The sequence below is a fragment of the Arachis stenosperma genome, chromosome 4 (genome assembly GCF_014773155.1).
Source record: "Arachis stenosperma cultivar V10309 chromosome 4, arast.V10309.gnm1.PFL2, whole genome shotgun sequence".
In the NCBI taxonomy this organism is placed as follows: domain Eukaryota; kingdom Viridiplantae; phylum Streptophyta; class Magnoliopsida; order Fabales; family Fabaceae; genus Arachis; species Arachis stenosperma.
Genome location: NC_080380.1, coordinates 99,974,032 through 99,992,004, shown reverse-complemented (window position 1 = coordinate 99,992,004; position 17,973 = coordinate 99,974,032). Strand labels below are relative to the sequence as shown.

At 40.7% G+C, this 17,973-nt stretch overlaps 1 protein-coding gene across 1 annotated transcript; it reads right to left on the bottom strand.

The window, feature by feature from the left end:
• Positions 1-1,581: 1,581 nt before the first annotated feature.
• LOC130975243 (uncharacterized) lies at positions 1,582-17,833 on the bottom strand. Its single transcript, XM_057900062.1, has 4 exons — positions 17,665-17,833; positions 16,831-17,469; positions 2,344-4,073; positions 1,582-1,998 (listed from the first exon to the last, which is right to left on the bottom strand). Exons 1-4 carry the CDS (start codon positions 17,831-17,833, stop codon positions 1,582-1,584), a joined length of 2,955 nt encoding a protein of 984 aa, XP_057756045.1.
• Positions 17,834-17,973: the final 140 nt, after the last annotated feature.

Here is a 17,973-nt window from a genome sequence, read left to right as displayed (position 1 = left end):
CTCCAACTTTTCATGCTTTCTTTCTTCATTCCCTTGATCCAATCTTTGCCTTCTAAATATTAAATCACTTAACAAACATATCAAGGCATCTAATGGAATCAAGGAGAATTAGATTTGGCTATTTTAAGTCCTAAAAAGCATGTTTTCACTCTTAAGCACAATTAAAGGAGAATATACAAAACCATGCTATTTCATTGAATAAATGTGGGTAAAATGTGATAAAATCCCCAAAAATCAATACAAGATAAACCCTACAAATGAGGTTTATCAGCGTGCTCAAGAGCTCGCCCTTGAGAAGGAAAATAAGTCTGCTTTAGATGTCGCCAAACTGTCTTTGGCTTTGGAGGAGAAGGAGAAGACCATCACAGAGCTGTCTTCTGAGCTGGCTGAGGAGAAAAGTCTTCGGCTTACTTCTGCAGAGGAGGTGAAGACTACTAAGGTTGAGAATGGCCGCTTGGGGTCAAGGGTTAAGGAGTTGCAGGCCGAAGTCTATGAAGCTTTTGCACAAGGATTTGAACGTGCCGCTTCTCAAGTGCGGTACTGTTTCCTGAGTCGGATGTGGATAAGCTTGACGCAACCAAGGTGGTTGTGGGTGGGCAGCTTGTGGAAGACGAGGCTGTCGCTGTTGATGAAGGCAAGGGATCCAGTATTGGTGACAAAGTTGAGTAGGCTTTTAGTTGAGTTTGTAAGCTTTGTGTGTAGTGTTGCGGCTCTTTTAGAACTTCCTTGTTTTGTTTTTTGGATAATTCCAAGTATTGTTATCGGTGATGATATTTTGGTTTCCGAGTGTATAGCTCGGCTTAATAATGACTTATTTTATAAAATCTGATATTTTGGATATTATTATCTATTGGAAGCAATCGTATGTATGTATTGAAGATGGCCGAAGCCATTTCTCTTGTTTTGAACGAATTTGTTAAAAATGAGAGTGGGTGCTCTAATGTGGTACTTTGTGGTTTTGAATGGAAGCGCTTAAGATTTGCTATGAGTAATTTGATGATAATTTTTGTTTGTACTTTTCCGAGTATAATGCTCGGCATGCGCATGTTGACTTCCGAGTATGAAGCTCAGATTAACTTTGAATGTGTACTGTGATAACTGTTTAGATAAAAATTGTTTTGGTTTATTGGTGGATTGTCAATAAGGAGAGCTGAGGCTCTAGTGTATGGCTTGTGTTTGAATAAGCTTTTAAGATTTCACTAGAATAACTTGGTGATTGCTCGTGTTTGTTTGTATTTGTCCGAGTATTATGCTCGGAGTGCGCACGTTGGTTTCCAAGTATGAAGCTTGGATTAGTTTTGAATTTTCATGTATGGTAACGGCCAATGTAAAAAATGTCTTGATACAAGGTACATCGGCTTGATGATTTGTGGCGTCCGGCCTCGTTAAAACCCTCTCCGAGTAAAACCCATGTATTTTGGGAGAAAACCTTCGGAGGGGAAAAAGAGTACCATCATTCGCAAATTACAGACTACATCATGACTAATATTTCCTTAGGGAGGAGATGTTCCATGTTCCTGGAAGTTGATCTCCTTGAAGGGTTTCGAGCTTGTAAGCCCCCTTTCCAAGATTTTGGAGAACTCAGAAAGGCTCTTCCCAGTTTGCCGCCAATTTTCCATGTGTCGGAGGTTTCTGGGCTTCTTCTGTGCGTCTGAGTACGAGGTCTCCATTGTTGAAAGACCTGTGAACTACTTTTCTGTTGTGTCTTTGCTCTAGGTATTGTTTTCTGGCTCGTTGCTTTATGGCAGAAATGTCTCTTTCTTCTTCTACAAGGTCCAACTCGGCTGTCCGAGCTTGTAGGTTATTCGATTGATCATAGAGCTCGGTCCTTAATGTTGGGACGCTGACCTCTACTGGGATAAGTGCTTTTGCGCCATATACCAGTTTGAAAGGAGTCTCTCCTGTGGCAGATTGAATGCTGGTATTGTAACTCCATAGAATCTCTGGAATGAGGTCGGCCCATTCTCCCTTAGTGTCGCCGAGCTTTTTCTTTAATCCCTGCAAGATAATTCTGTTAGCTGATTCAACTTGTCCGTTAGTTTGCGGGTGCTCTACTGAGCTGAAATGATGTTTGATGTTAAAGTTTGTTAGAAAGGCAGCGAGCTTATGATTTGTAAATTGTCTCCCGTTATCCGAGATTATCTCTCTTGGGATACCGTATTTGCATATGATATTTTTCCATAAAAAAGATCGCACTTTTTTTGCCGTTATGTGTGCTAGTGGTTATGCCTCTATCCACTTAGAGAAATAATCTATTGAAACCAAAAGGAACTTTACCTGGCCTGGCGCTTTCGGTAAAGGTCCGAGGATATCTAATCCCCAACTATCGAAAGGCCAGCTTACCTCTATGGTATGGAGTTCTTTGGCCGGGGTCTCCGAGAGGGTGGCGTGCTTTTGACAATTATCACATGCCTTGACTTTGGAGATGCAGTCCCGTTTTATCGTCGGCCAATAATATCCTGTTCGCAGGATCTTTGCTGCTAAAGCTCGGCCGCCGATATGGTTGCCGCAGACTCCTTCATGTGTTTTGACCATGACATCCTCGGCCTCCTCCCAACTGATGCATTTAAGGAGTGGTCGGGAGTGTCCTCGTCTGTACAAAGTGTTTCCTAGCACTGTATAGAAGCTTGCTCTTCTTCGAAACAGTGGTAAGTTCGGCTCATCCTTTGGCATGGTGCCTTTGTTGATGTAGTCGAGAAGAGGTGTTCGCCAATCTGGGACCTGTATGATACTCAAAATTGTGTCATGCTCAAAACTCGGTTTGTCAAATGTTAGTTGGGACAGTGCTGATGTGTTTTTGGCTTGCCTAGTTGTGGCTAACTTGGATAACACATCGGCCCTGGTGTTTTGCTCTCGATTTACATGAATGATGTCAAATTTGCTAAATTTTGAAATGAGATCCTTTGTTATGAGCCAATATTTCTCTAACAAAGGATCTTTTACCTGGAATTCGCCCTTTATTTGGTGCACCACCAATGAAGAGTCACAGTAGACTGTTATTCGGGATATTTGTAGTTGTAGGGAGAGCTTTAGTCCCGTGAGTAAAGCCTCATATTCTGCCTGATTGTTGCTTGCGTTGAAGCGGAACCTTAGTGACTGCTCAGCCACCACCTTGTTCCCTTCCATCAGTAGTATTCCTGCTCCACTGCCTTCTTTGTTTGACGCTCCATCCACATGCATGCTCCAACTGACCTCTGTATATTGTGTATCGTTAGTCATTTCCGATATAAAGTCGGCTAGCACCTGTGACTTCAATGTCTTCCTTGGTTCGTATTGAATATCGAACTCAGAGAGCTCGATCGCCCATTTTATTAGTCTGCCGGCGAGCTCGGGTCTGGTTAGTATCTGCCTTAGCGGTTGGTCTGTTCGTACTATGATTGTGTGGCTCTGGAAGTAGTGCCGCAGTCTTCTTGCCATGGTGACTAGTGCCAGTGCCAATTGTTCTATCTTCGGGTACCTTGTTTCTGTTGGTTGTAGCACCCTACTGATGAAGTATACTGGGTTTTGCTTTCTTCCTGTTTCTGTTACTAATACCGAGCTTATAGCATGGTTAGATACTGATAGGTATAAACACAATGGCTTACCTGTCTCTGGTCTTTGGAGGATTGGTGGTGATGTTAGGTTCTGTTTGAGTTCGGTAAAAGAGTTCTCACATTCGTCTGTCCAGGTGAACTTCTTGCCTTTAGAGAATGTCTGGAAGAAATGATAAGATCGGTTTGCCACTGTAGGTAGGAAACGTGATAAGGCAGCTATTCGTCCTGCTAGTTGTTGGACTTCTTTTACCGTCTTTGGGCTTGTCATGTTCAGTACGGCTTTGCATTTTTCTGGGTTGGCTTCGATGCCTCGCGAGGTTAGCATGAATCCGAGAAATTTCCCTCCTTGGACTCCGAAAGCATATTTGTCCGGATTGAGTCTCATGTTGTATGCTCGGAATTGTTTGAATATTTCTACCAAGTCATCACAGTGTGACCCTTGTGCTGGTGTTTTTGCTACCATATTATCTACATAGACTTCCATATTCTGGCCTATCTGCTGTTGGAATACTTTGTCCATTAACCGTTGATATGTCGCACCTGCATTCTTTAAGCCAAAAGGCATTACCTTGTAACAAAAATTTCCATGTTCTGTTATAAAAGCCGTTTTGCTTTGGTCTTCTGGATGCATCAGAATCTGGTTATAACTAGAGTATGTGATGAGCGGATATTTTATACGCTTTTTGGGGGTAATTTCTTGTAGATTTTAGCATGTTTTAATTAGTTTTTAATAGAATTTTATTAGTTTTTAAGCAAAAATCATATTTCTGGACTTTACTATGAGTGTGTGTATTTTTCTGTGATTTCAGGTATTTTCTGGCTGAAATTGAGGGAGCTGAGCAAAAATCTGACTTAGGCTGAAAAAGGACTGCTGATGCTGTTGGATCCTGACCTCCCTGCACTCGAAATGGATTTTCTGGAGCTACAGGAGTCCAATTGGCGCGCTCTCAACGGCGTTGGAAAGTAGACATCCAGGGCTTTCCAGCAATATATAATAGTTCATACTTTGCGCAAGGATAGACGACGTAACTTGGCGTTGAACGCCAAGTTCATGCTGCTGTCTGGAGTTAAACGCCAGAAAAACGTCATGATCCGGAGTTGAACGCCCAAAACACGTCATAACCTGGAGTTTAACGCCAATAAAGGCCTCTACTCGTGGATAGCTTTAATCTCAGCCCCAGCACACACCAAGTGGGCCCCAGAAGTGGATTTCTGCACCAATTATCTTAGTTTATTCAATTTCTGTAAACCTAGGTTACTAGTTTACTATTTAAACAACTTTTACAGACATTTCTTGTACCTCATGACATTTTCATATCTGAATTACATACTTTTGACGGCATGAGTCTCTAAACTCCATTGTTGGGGGTGAGGAGCTCTGCAGCGTCTCGATGATTTAATACAATTCCTTCGTTTTCCATTCAAACACGCTTGTTCTTATCTAAGATGTTTATTCGCGCTTAATTGTGAAGAAGGTGATGATCCGTGACACTCATTACCTTCCTCAATCCATGAACGTGTGCCTGACAACCACCTCCGTTCTACATCAGACTGAATGAATATCTCTTAGATTCCCCAACAGAATCTTCGTGGTATAAGCTGGATTGATGGCGGCATTCATGAGAATCCGGAAAGTCTAAACCTTGTCTGTGGTATTCCGAGTAGGATTCCGGGATTGAATGACTGTGACGTGCTTCAAACTCCTGAGGGCTGGGCGTTAGTGACAGACGCAAAAGAATCAATGGATTCTATTCCAACCTGATTGAGAACCGACAGATGATTAGCCGTGCTGTGACAGAGCATAAGAACGTTTTCACTGAGAGGATGGGAAGTAGCCACTGACAACGGTGACACCCTACGAAGAGCTTGCCATGGAAGGAACCTGCGTGTGAGAAGAGGATTTCAAGGAAGAGTTGAAGTCAAAGGACAAAGCATCTCCAAAACTCCAACATATCCCACAATCCTTTATAAACAAGTAACTCTATTATTCCCTATTATTTTAACTTACAATTTTAAGTAGTTTGTAGTTTGGCCTTTTACAAATAAATCCAAATAACTTCATTAGCCTCCTGACTAAGATTAATAAAATAACATTGATTGCTTCAAGCCAATAATCTCCGTGGGATCGACCCTTACTCACGTAAGGTATTACTTGGACGACCCAGTGCACTTGCTGGTTAGTTGAACGGAATTGTGCCCACTCGTACCAAAAATCCTAAGTTCCACAATTCTACATAAATACATTAATGCTATATTGATGTGATCACAATTTCGTCCACCAAGTTTTTGGCGCCGTTGCCGGGGATTATTGAGTTTGGACAATTAAAGGCTTATTTTATTTCTTAGATTAGGAATAATTTGTTTTTATTTTTATTCTTGTTTTTATTGTTATAGAGTCATTAAATCTTGATAGGATAGTTTCTTTTCAAAAATTTATTATTTTTCTCTTAATTAATTGCTAATTTTCGTGAGTTTTAGTGTCTTGTTCTAAGTTTGGTGTCAATTGCATATCTCATATTTTTCTTTAAAAAAATTTTCGACTTGTGATTTTTGTTCTTTATTAATCGTCAAGTTGTTCTTGCTTATTTTTCTTGTTTGATCTTGAGTTTTTCTTGCTTTGTGTCTTTTCTTGTTTCACTTGTGTTCCTTTTAAAGCACTAATTGGAATATCTGCATCAAGTGTCATATTTATTCCCAATTGGCTAAAGCATTGGTTTATATTCTTGATAAGGGAGCACCAGTACTTTTGAAAATCTTTTTCAAAAATAATTTTTCTTAATTTAATCTTGAGCCAAACTTTAAGTTTGGTGTTTTCTTGTTAATCTTTCTTTAAATTTTCGAAAACTTGTCTTGATTTTCTAAAAATTTTAAGTTTGGTGTTCTTTCTTTTGTTCTTGGTGTTCTTGTGAACCTTCAAGGTGTTCTTGGGTTTTTCTTGTGTCTTGATCTTAAAATTTTTAAGTTTGGTGTTCCTTGGTGTTTTCCCTCCAAAAATTTTCGAAAACAAGGAACATTAGATCTAAAAATTTTAAATCTTGTGTCTTTTGTGTGTTTTTCTCTTTCATCAAAAAATTCAAAATTCAAAAAAAAATTTTATTTTCTAACTAATTTTGAACTACATTTTTCGAAAATTTTATATTAAAAATTCAATTTTCAATTTCAAAATATTTTCACTTTCATTTATTTATTTCGTTTTATTTTATAAAAATTTTAATTTTTATAAAATAAATAATTTTCAAACTATAAATTCTCTTCTTGTATTCCATCATGGAAGCAAGTAGGAATGAACAGTCCAAGAGGACTCTGGGGTCATATGCTAACCCCACTACTGCTTCATATGGGAGTAGTATCTGTATACCCCCCATTGGAGTTGGTAGCTTTGAGCTGAATCCTCAGCTCATTATCATGGTGCAGCAAAACTGCCAGTATTCCGGTCTTCCACATGAAGAACCTACAGAGTTTCTGGCACAATTTCTGCAAATTGCTGATACAGTACATGATAAGGAAGTGGATCAGGATGTCTACAGATTACTACTGTTTCCATTTGCTGTAAAAGATCAAGCTAAGAGGTGGTTAAATAACCAGCCTAAAAACAGCATAAAAACATGGAAACAGCTGTCAGAAAAATTCCTGAATCACTATTTCCCTCCCAAACGGATGACACAGCTAAGGCTAAACATCCAAGGCTTCAAACAAGGAGATAATGAATCCCTTTATGATGCCTGGGAGAGATACAGAGAGATGCTAAGAAAATGCCCCTCTGAAATGTTTTCAGAATGGGTGCAATTAGACATCTTCTACTATGGGCTTACAGAAAAAGCTCAGATTTCTCTAGACCACTCAGCTGGTGGATCTATACACATGAGAAAAATAATTGAAGAAGCTCAAGAGCTTATTGATACAGTTGCCAGAAATCAGCATCTGTACCTAAGCAGTGAATCCTCTATGAAAGAAGAAGCTAAAACAGTAACTGCAGAACTCAATCCAGTGGATCAGGCTAATGAATTCAATCAGCAATTAGATTTTCTAACTCAGCAACTAGCCGAATTCAAGGAAATATTACAGGAAACAAGAATGGCTAACAGGAACATGGAAGTGCAATTAAAGCAGACAGAAAAGCAACTGTCAAAACAAATAACAGAAGAATGCCAAGCAGTTCAATTAAGAAGTGGGAAAACATTAAATACCTCACTTCAAAGCAGCAAGAAGACAGGAAATGAACAAATAGCTACTCAAAATCCCTCTGAGGACAGGCAGAGCCCAGAAAGGGATAAAGCTGGTGCTGAACGCCCAAACCATGCTCATTCCTGGCGTTCAACGCCAGAAACAAGCATGGATCTGGCGTTGAACGCCCAAAGGGAGCATAGTTCTGGCGTTCAAACGCCAGTAACAAGGGGGGATATAGCGTCTAACGCCACCCCAGCTCCCACCTCTGGCATTCAAATGCCAGTGGGGGATCAGTCACCTATGAGTGCTGATGATAACCCTTCTAAAAAGGCTTCCCAACCTACTTCTGTAGGTAATAAACCTGCAGCAACTAAGGTTGAGGAATACAAAGCCAAAATGCCTTATCCTCAAAAACTCCGCCAAGCGGAACAGGATAAGCAATTTGCTCGCTTTGCAGACTATCTCAGGACTCTTGAAATAAAGATTCCGTTTGCAGAAGCACTTGAGCAAATACCTTCTTATGCTAAGTTCATGAAAGAAATCTTAAGTCATAAGAAGGATTGGAGGGAAACTGAAAAAGTCTACCTCACTGAAGAATGCAGTGCAGTCATTCTGAAAAGCTTACCTGAGAAGCTTAAAGATCCTGGGAGCTTTATGATACCATGCACATTAGAGGGTAATTGTACCAAGCAAGCTTTATGTGATCTTGGGGCAAGTATCAACTTAATACCTGCATCTACTATCAGAAAGCTTGGTTTAACTGAAGAAATTAAACCAACCAAGATATGTCTTCAACTTGCTGATGGCTCCATTAAGTACCCATCAGGCGTGATTGAGGACATGATTGTCAAGGTTGGGCCATTCGCCTTTCCTACTGACTTTGTGGTGCTGGAAATGGAGGAGCACAAGAGTGCAACTCTCATTCAAGGAAGACCTTTCCTAGCAACTGGCCGAACCCTCATTGATGTCCAAAAAGGGGAAGTAACCTTGAGAGTCAATGAGGAGGAGTTCAAGTTGAATGTTGTCAAAGCCATGCAACATCCAGACACCCCAAATGACTGCATGAGTGTTGATATTATTGACTCTTTGGTAAGAGAGGTCAATATGGCTGAGAGTCCCGAATCAGAGCTAGAGGACATCTTTAAAGACGTCCAGCCTGATCTGGAGGAGTCAGAGAAATTAGTGGAACCTCTGAAAATCCCTCAGGAAGAGGAGAAACCCCCTAAACCCGAGCTCAAGCCATTACCACCTTCCCTAAAATATGCATTTCTGGGAGAAGGTGATAGCTTTCCTGTAATCATAAGCTCTACCTTAGAGCCACAGGAAGAGGAAGCACTAATTCAAGTGCTAAGGACACACAAGACAGCTCTTGGGTGGTCCATCAGTGATCTTAAGGGCATTAGCCCAGCTAGATGCATGCACAAGATCTTACTGGAGGGGGACGCCAAACCAGTGGTTCAACCACAAAGGCGGCTGAACCCAGCCATGAAAGAAGTGGTGCAAAAGGAGGTCACTAAATTACTGGAGGCTGGAATTATTTATCCTATTTCTGATAGCCCCTGGGTGAGCCCTGTCCAAGTTGTCCCTAAGAAAGGTGGCATGACAGTGGTTCATAATGAAAAAAATGAACTGGTTCCTACAAGGACAGTTACAGGGTGGCGTATGTGCATTGATTACAGAAGGCTCAATACAGCCACCAGAAAGGATCATTTTCCTTTACCATTCATAGACCAGATGCTAGAAAGACTAGCAGGTCATGAATACTACTGCTTCCTGGATGGATATTCAGGTTATAATCAAATTGCAGTAGATCCCCAGGATCAGGAGAAAACGGCATTCACATGCCCATCTGGAGTATTTGCATACAGAAGGATGCCATTTGGCCTGTGCAATGCACCTGCAACTTTTCAGAGGTGCATGCTCTCAATTTTCTCTGACATGGTGGAAAAATTCCTGGAAGTCTTCATGGATGACTTTTCAGTATTTGGAGACTCATTCAGCTCCTGCCTTAACCATTTAGCACTTGTTCTGAAAAGATGCCAAGAGACTAACCTGGTTTTAAACTGGGAAAAATGTCACTTTATGGTGACTGAAGGAATTGTCCTTGGGCACAAAATTTCGAACAATGGGATAGAGGTGGACCAAGCTAAAGTAGAGGTAATTAAAAAATTACCACCACCTGCTAATGTTAAGGCAATCAGAAGCTTTCTGGGGCATGCGGGATTCTATAGGAGGTTTATAAAGGACTTTTCAAAAATCGCCAAACCTCTGAGCAACCTGCTAGCTGCTGACACGCCATTTATCTTTGATAAAGAGTGTCTGCAGGCATTTGAGACCCTGAAAGCTAAATTGGTCTCAGCACCAATCATCTCTGCACCAGACTGGACATTACCATTTAAACTGATGTGTGATGCCAGTGACCATGCCATTGGTGCAGTGTTGGGACAGAGGCATGACAAGCTTCTGCACGTCATTTACTATGCCAGCCGTGTCTTAAATGACGCACAGAAGAATTACACAACCACAGAAAAAGAGCTACTTGCAGTGGTTTACGCCATTGATAAATTCAGATCCTATTTAGTAGGATCAAAAGTGATTGTGTACACTGATCATGCTGCTCTTAAATATCTACTCACGAAGCAGGATTCAAAACCCAGACTCATCAGATGGGTGTTGCTTCTGCAAGAGTTTGATATAGAAATAAGAGACAGAAAAGGGACAGAAAATCAAGTAGCAGATCACCTGTCCCGAATAGAACCAGTGGAAGGGGCGTCCCTCCCTCTCACTGAGATCTCTGAAACCTTTCCGGATGAGCAACTGTTCGCCATCCAGGAAGTGCCATGGTTTGCAGACATTGCAAACTACAAGGCAGTGAGATTCATACCCAAAGAGTACAGTAGGGTGCAATCAAAGAAATTAATCACAGATGCAAAGTACTATCTTTGGGATGAACCATATCTCTTCAAGAGATGTGCAGACGGAGTAATCCGTAGATGTGTGCCTAAAGAGGAAGCACAGAAGATCCTTTGGCATTGCCATGGATCACAGTATGGAGGACATTTTGGAAGTGAGCGAACAGCCACAAGAGTCCTCCAAAGTGGCTTCTACTGGCCTACTCTCTATAAAGATTCCCGAGCATTTGTGCTTAATTGTGACAGTTGCCAAAGATCAGGCAACCTACCTCACAGTTATGCCATGCCTCAGCAAGGGATCTTGGAGATTGAGTTGTTTGATGTATGGGGCATTGACTTCATGGGACCTTTCCCACCATCATACTCAAATACCTATATTCTGGTGGCAGTGGATTATGTATCCAAATGGGTGGAGGCTATTGCAACACCCACTAATGACACTAAAATAGTGTTGAAATTCCTCCAGAAACATATCTTCAGCAGATTTGGTATCCCTAGAGTGTTGATCAGTGATGGGGGCACTCATTTCTGTAATAAACAGCTTTATGCTGCTCTGGTACGTTATGGAGTCAACCACAGGGTGGCTACTCCATATCATCCACAAACTAATGGGCAAGCTGAAGTCTCAAATAGAGAACTCAAAAGAATCCTGGAACGGACTGTAATTAACCGTAGAAAGGATTGGGCAAGAAGCTTGGATGATGCTCTGTGGGCATACAGAACAGCATTTAAGACCCCTATAGGGACCTCTCCATACCAGCTTGTGTATGGAAAGGCGTGCCACTTGCCAGTGGAACTGGAACACAAGGCCTACTGGGCAACCAGATTCCTGAACCTTGATGCCAAGTTAGCTGGAGAAAGACGATTACTCCAGTTAAATGAGCTAGAGGAATTTAGACTCAATGCTTTCGAAAATGCAAATTTTTACAAAGAGAAAGCAAAAAGATGGCATGATAAGAAATTGTCATCCAGAGTCTTTGAGCCAGGACAGAAAGTTCTGTTATTTAATTCAAGGCTCAAATTATTCCCTGGGAAATTAAAATCCCGGTGGAGAGGTCCATATGTAATTACAAGCGTATCACCATATGGATACATAGAACTTCAGGATAGTGACTCTAACAAAAAGTTCATTGTTAATGGACAAAGAGTCAAACATTATCTTGAAGGCAATTTTGAGCAAGAATGCTCAAAACTGAGACTTGACTAAAACTCAGTAATAGTCCAGCTAATGACATTAAAGAAGCGCTTGCTGGGAGGCAACCCAGCCAATCACAAAATTTAATTTTATTCATATTCATTAATTAGTTAATTTTGTTTCAGGTATATGTCAAGTATCTTCAAAGGTGAAATAGCAATTGGTTGAAGTCAAAAAGTTACAGGGAAATTTGGAAGCTCACTGGCATGAAAAAGCCAGTAAGAAATACTTTGGGCGTTAAACGCCCAAAAGGAGCTCCCACTGGGCATTTAACGCCAGTAAGGGTAGCTATCTGGGCGTTAAACGCCAGAAAGGAGCACCTTCTGGGCGTTAAACGCCAGAAAGATGCACCTTCTGGGCGTTTAACGCCAATCTGCTAGCATTCTGGGCGTTTAGAAAAACGCCCAGTAAAGAAGGACTTCCTGGCGTTCAACGCCAGAAAGAAGCATCACATGGGCGTTGAACGCCCAGGAGAAGCAACTTTGGGCGTTAAACGCCCAAACCATGCACCATGTGGGCGTTTAACGCCAGGATGGTGGGAGGAGGTACAATTTCGTTTTTCTTCATATTTTTTCAAACTTTTTATGTTTCAATTCATGATTTCTTGCATAAACATATTCCAAATTATTATTTTCAATTCCAAAAGTTTTGGATCCTAATTTCTAAAATCCAATTTTACAAATGTTTTAGATATATCTTAACCCAAAAAAACAAATGGCTTTCAAATCCAATCCATCGTCTTTTCAAATTTGTTTTCAAAACTTAATTATTTCTTTTAAAATCTTTTTCAAAAGTAAATTTAAAATTTTATCTTTTAAATTATTATTCATATCTTTTTTTTAAAAATTATATCTTTTTCTAATCATATCTTTTTAAAATCATATCTTCTATCTTATCTCTTTCTTATTTTTCGAAAATTTCCCACCCCCCTCCCTTTATATTGTATTCGGCACTCCTCATCATCACCATTCCACATTGCTCTCCTTCTATCCCTCTTCTTTCTTCTCTTTTGCTTGAGGACAAGCAAAGCTCTAAGTTTGGTGTGTTTTACCCGTGATCACAAAAACTATTGTGTCTCTTGATCATGGCTCCTAAAGGGAAACAACCCAACCCAAGAGGCAAGAAAGAAAGCAATCCAAAGCCACTTTGGAATCAAGGGAAGTTCTTAACTAAAGAACATTCAGACCATTACTACAAGATAATGAGTCACAGATCAGTGATCCCGGAAGTCAGATTTGATCTGAAAGAAGATGAATATCCGGAGATCCAAGAGCAGATTCGAAACAGGAATTGGGAAATTCTGGCCAATCCTGAAACGAAAGTGGGAAGGAACATGGTTCAGGAATTCTATGCTAATCTATGGCAGACAGAAAGGCAAAGAATCATTGGAGCGGCTCTCTTTGACCATAAGACCGTAGTCAGAGGAAAGATCATTCATACCAATGCTGACAAGATCAGGGAGATATTCAAGATTCCTCAACTGAAGGATGACCCAGACTCCTTTAATAGGAGAATGATGAGGGTCAATAAAGGATTGGACAAGATCTTGGAAGATATATGCGTCCCTGGAGCCAAGTGGACTACCAGTACAACTGGCACCCCAGTTCAACTCAAAAGAGAAGATCTAAAACCAGTAGCTAGAGGCTGGCTGGATTTTATTAGTCGTTCCATATTGCCCACCAGCAACCGTTCTGAAGTTACCATCAAAAGAGCTGTCATGATTCACTGCATCATGCTGGGAAAAGAAGTGGAAGTCCATCAGCTGATCTCATGTGAGCTATATAAAATTGCAAACAAGAATTCTAAGGACGCCAAATTGGCTTATCCAAGCCTAATTTCTATGCTTTGCAAAGATGCTGGAGTAAAGATGGGAATAACTGAATATATCCTAATTGAAAAGCCCATTACTGGAATATCAATGGTCAGACAACAGCAACAAGATGATTCAACCAAGAGGAGAGCACAAGAAGCCCTCCCAGAACTGCCCCAATTCGAATATTGGGAACATCTTGAGGCTTCTATTTCCAAATTGCAAGAAGCTATGGATCAAATAAAGGAAGAACAGAATAATCAAAGTAGCATGATTTGCAAACTGTTCAAGGAACAGGAGGAGCAAGGGCGTGATCTAAGGGAGCTGAAGCGCCAAAAATTAATCCCTGAAAAGTGCTCCACAGATTAAAAGAACATCTACTACTCAAAACAACAGGTTGCTGATTTCCAATTTTCTTGCTTTAATTTAGTGATAGCGTTTTTTTTATTATTTTATTCACCTTAGGAGATATTTAGTAGTAATTAGTATGTCTATTTTGATTTTATTTCCAATTAAGCTATAGTTTATTTTTCTCATCATCATCAGGCATGAATAAAGTAGTAGATTTTTTTGGCTTTAGAATAAAGAAGTAATCTATATTTTTCGAGTTCTTAATAATAAAAATTATAATTAATTATATGTGGTGGCAATACTTTTTGTTCTCTGAATGAATGCTTGAACAGTGCATAATATGTACTTTGAATTTGATGAATATTGGCTCCTGAAAGGATGAGGAACACGAAAAATATTATTGATGATCTGAAAAATCATGAAATTGATTCTTGAAGCAAGAAAAAGCAGTTCAAAAAAAAAAAAGAAGAGAGAAGAAATATTCACAAGCCATGAGCCCTAGGTAAGGGTAAAAAGGATCCAAGGCTTTGAGCATCAATGGATAGGAGGGCCCAAGGAAATAAAATCCAGGCCTAAGCGGCTAAACCAAGCTGTCCCTAACCATGTGCTTGTGGCATGCAGGTCCAAGTTACAAGCTTGAGACTGAGTGGTTAAAGTCGTGATCCAAAGCAAAAGAGTGTGCTTAAGAGCTCTGGACACCACTAACTGGGGACTTTAGCAAAGCTGAGTCACAATCTGAAAAGGTTCACCCAGTTATGTGTCTGTGGCATTTTTGTATCCGGTGGTAATACTGGAAAACAAAGTGCTTAGGGCCACAGCCAAGACTCATAAAATAACTGTGTTCAAGAATCAACATACTACACTAGGAGAGTCAATGATACTATCTGAATTCTGAGTTCCTAAGGATGCCAATCATTCTGAAATTTAAAAGATACAGGGAGATGCCAAAACTGTTCAGAAACAAAAAGCTACAAGCCCCGCTCATCTAATAAGAATCTAAGCTTCATTTAAAACTCTAAAATATTATTACTTCTTTATTTCTGTTAAAACCTATTTTATTTATCTAGTTGCTTGAGGACAAGCAACAGTTTAAGTTTGGTGTTGTGATGAGCGGATATTTTATACGCTTTTTGGGGGTAATTTCTTGTAGATTTTAGCATGTTTTAATTAGTTTTTAATAGAATTTTATTAGTTTTTAAGCAAAAATCATATTTCTGGACTTTACTATGAGTGTGTGTATTTTTCTGTGATTTCAGGTATTTTCTGGCTGAAATTGAGGGAGCTGAGCAAAAATCTGACTTAGGCTGAAAAAGGACTGCTGATGCTGTTGGATCCTGACCTCCCTGCACTCGAAATGGATTTTCTGGAGCTACAGGAGTCCAATTGGCGCGCTCTCAACGGCGTTGGAAAGTAGACATCCAGGGCTTTCCAGCAATATATAATAGTCCATACTTTGCGCAAGGATAGACGACGTAACTTGGCGTTGAACGCCAAGTTCATGCTGCTGTCTGGAGTTAAACGCCAGAAAAACGTCATGATCCGGAGTTGAACGCCCAAAACACGTCATAACCTGGAGTTTAACGCCAATAAAGGCCTCTACTCGTGGATAGCTTTAATCTCAGCCCCAGCACACACCAAGTGGGCCCCAGAAGTGGATTTCTGCACCAATTATCTTAGTTTATTCAATTTCTGTAAACCTAGGTTACTAGTTTACTATTTAAACAACTTTTACAGACATTTCTTGTACCTCATGACATTTTCAGATCTGAATTACATACTTTTGATGGCATGAGTCTCTAAACTCCATTGTTGGGGGTGAGGAGCTCTGCAGCGTCTCGATGATTTAATACAATTCCTTCGTTTTCCATTCAAACACGCTTGTTCTTATCTAAGATGTTTATTCGCGCTTAATTGTGAAGAAGGTGATGATCCGTGACACTCATTACCTTCCTCAATCCATGAACGTGTGCCTGACAACCACCTCCGTTCTACATCAGACTGAATGAATATCTCTTAGATTCCCCAACAGAATCTTCGTGGTATAAGCTGGATTGATGGCGGCATTCATGAGAATCCGGAAAGTCTAAACCTTGTCTGTGGTATTCCGAGTAGGATTCCGGGATTGAATGACTGTGACGTGCTTCAAACTCCTGAGGGCTGGGCGTTAGTGACAGACGCAAAAGAATCAATGGATTCTATTCCAACCTGATTGAGAACCGACAGATGATTAGCCGTGCTGTGACAGAGCATAGGAACGTTTTCACTGAGAGGATGGGAAGTAGCCACTGACAACGGTGACACCCTACGGAGAGCTTGCCATGGAAGGAACCTGCGTGTGAGAAGAGGATTTCAAGGAAGAGTTGAAGTCAAAGGACAAAGCATCTCCAAAACTCCAACATATCCCACAATCCTTTATAAACAAGTAACTCTATTATTCCCTATTATTTTAACTTACAATTTTAAGTAGTTTGTAGTTTGGCCTTTTACAAATAAATCCAAATAACTTCATTAGCCTCCTGACTAAGATTAATAAAATAACATTGATTGCTTCAAGCCAATAATCTCCGTGGGATCGACCCTTACTCACGTAAGGTATTACTTGGACGACCCAGTGCACTTGCTGGTTAGTTGAACGGAATTGTGCCCACTCGTACCAAAAATCCTAAGTTCCACAATTCTACATAAATACATTAATGCTATATTGATGTGATCACAATTTCGTCCACCAGTATGCATCCATAAAACTCAAGGCTTTGAAACCAGAAGCGTTATCAACTAATTTATCAATGCAAGGCAATGGTTATGCATCTTTAGGGCAAGCTTTGTTTAAGTTTGTAAAGTCGACGCACATGCGCCATTTACCTGAGTTCTTCCTTACCATTACCACGTTGGACAACCATGTGGTGAAGCGAATTTCTTTGATGAAACCTGCGTTGAGGAGCTTCTTGGTTTCTTCCAGTGCTGCTTGCCTTTTCTCCTCTCCGAGGTTCCTCTTTTTCTGTGCTATTGGTCGGGCTGTTTTGTCGATTGCTAACTTGTGGCAGATGACCTCTGGATTTATTCCTGGCATGTCATTTGGTGTCCATGCAAATAGGTCGGTATTCTGGCGTAGTATGTGTATGAGTCTTGCTCGGTCTTCCCCTTCTAATGCTTCTCCAATGTATGTGCATTGTTTGTTATCTGCTGTTAGTGTTATTTGTTGAAGGTTGTCCATTGGCCGAGGTCTTTCGCCGAGGTCTTCCTTTGGGTCGAGGTCGGCCAGTGTCGCTGTGTCTGCAGAAGTGTGGATTGCTTGAACCTGAGTCCGAGCTTTTTGTTTTGTTTGGGTTAGCTTTAGGCTAGCATTGTAGCACTGTTGAGCTTCTTGATGGTCGGCGTATACTGTAGCTATCTTGTTTTCCTGCACTGAGAACTTAACACAAAGGTGTAACGTGGATACCACTGCTCTGAATATATTCAGGGCGGGTCTTCCAATGATAATATTGTAAGGGCTATAACAGTCTACTATTAGGTATTGAATATCAATTGATTTTGACATAGGGATTTATCCCATTGTGGTCTTTAGCCATATGTGTCCCATGATGGAGACTCTCTCTCCGGAGAACCCAATTAGCTCTCCCGAGGAGGGCTGTATCAATTTTTCTGATAATTTCATCTTTATAAAGGTAGAATAAAATAAAACGTCAACACTACTACCTGGATCCAGCAATGTTTTTCTTACCAACAGTTCTCCGACCTGGATGGAAATTACCACGGGGTCGTCGAGGTTAGGGCTTGCCGATCTGAAGTCTGCTTGGTTGAAGGATATTGTGACGTCTGAGTCTTTGTCCTTCTTTGGCTGTATGGTTCCTTCGATTGCTAGCATCGCCCTGTAGATCCGCTTCCTGGCCGAGCTTGTGTTTCCCCCGCCTGCGAATCCTCCTGATATGTGGCTAATGACTCCTCTTGGTGGATCTGGAGTCGTCCTTTCTTTTTTGTTATCGTCAGCCACTGCTTGCTTGTGCT

Excerpts from the sequence above, each read along its gene's own strand:
- LOC130975243 (XM_057900062.1), bottom strand. The coding sequence starts at position 17,833 with ATGCTAGCAATCGAAGGAACCATACAGCCAAAGAAGGACAAAGACTCA. Across the intron at positions 17,470-17,664 it reads AAAAACATTGCTGGATCCAG|ACTGTTATAGCCCTTACAAT; the intron begins GTAGTAGTGTTG and ends ACCTAATAGTAG. Across the intron at positions 1,999-2,343 it reads AAGAACTCCATACCATAGAG|GGATTAAAGAAAAAGCTCGG; the intron begins GTAAGCTGGCCT and ends ATTATCTTGCAG.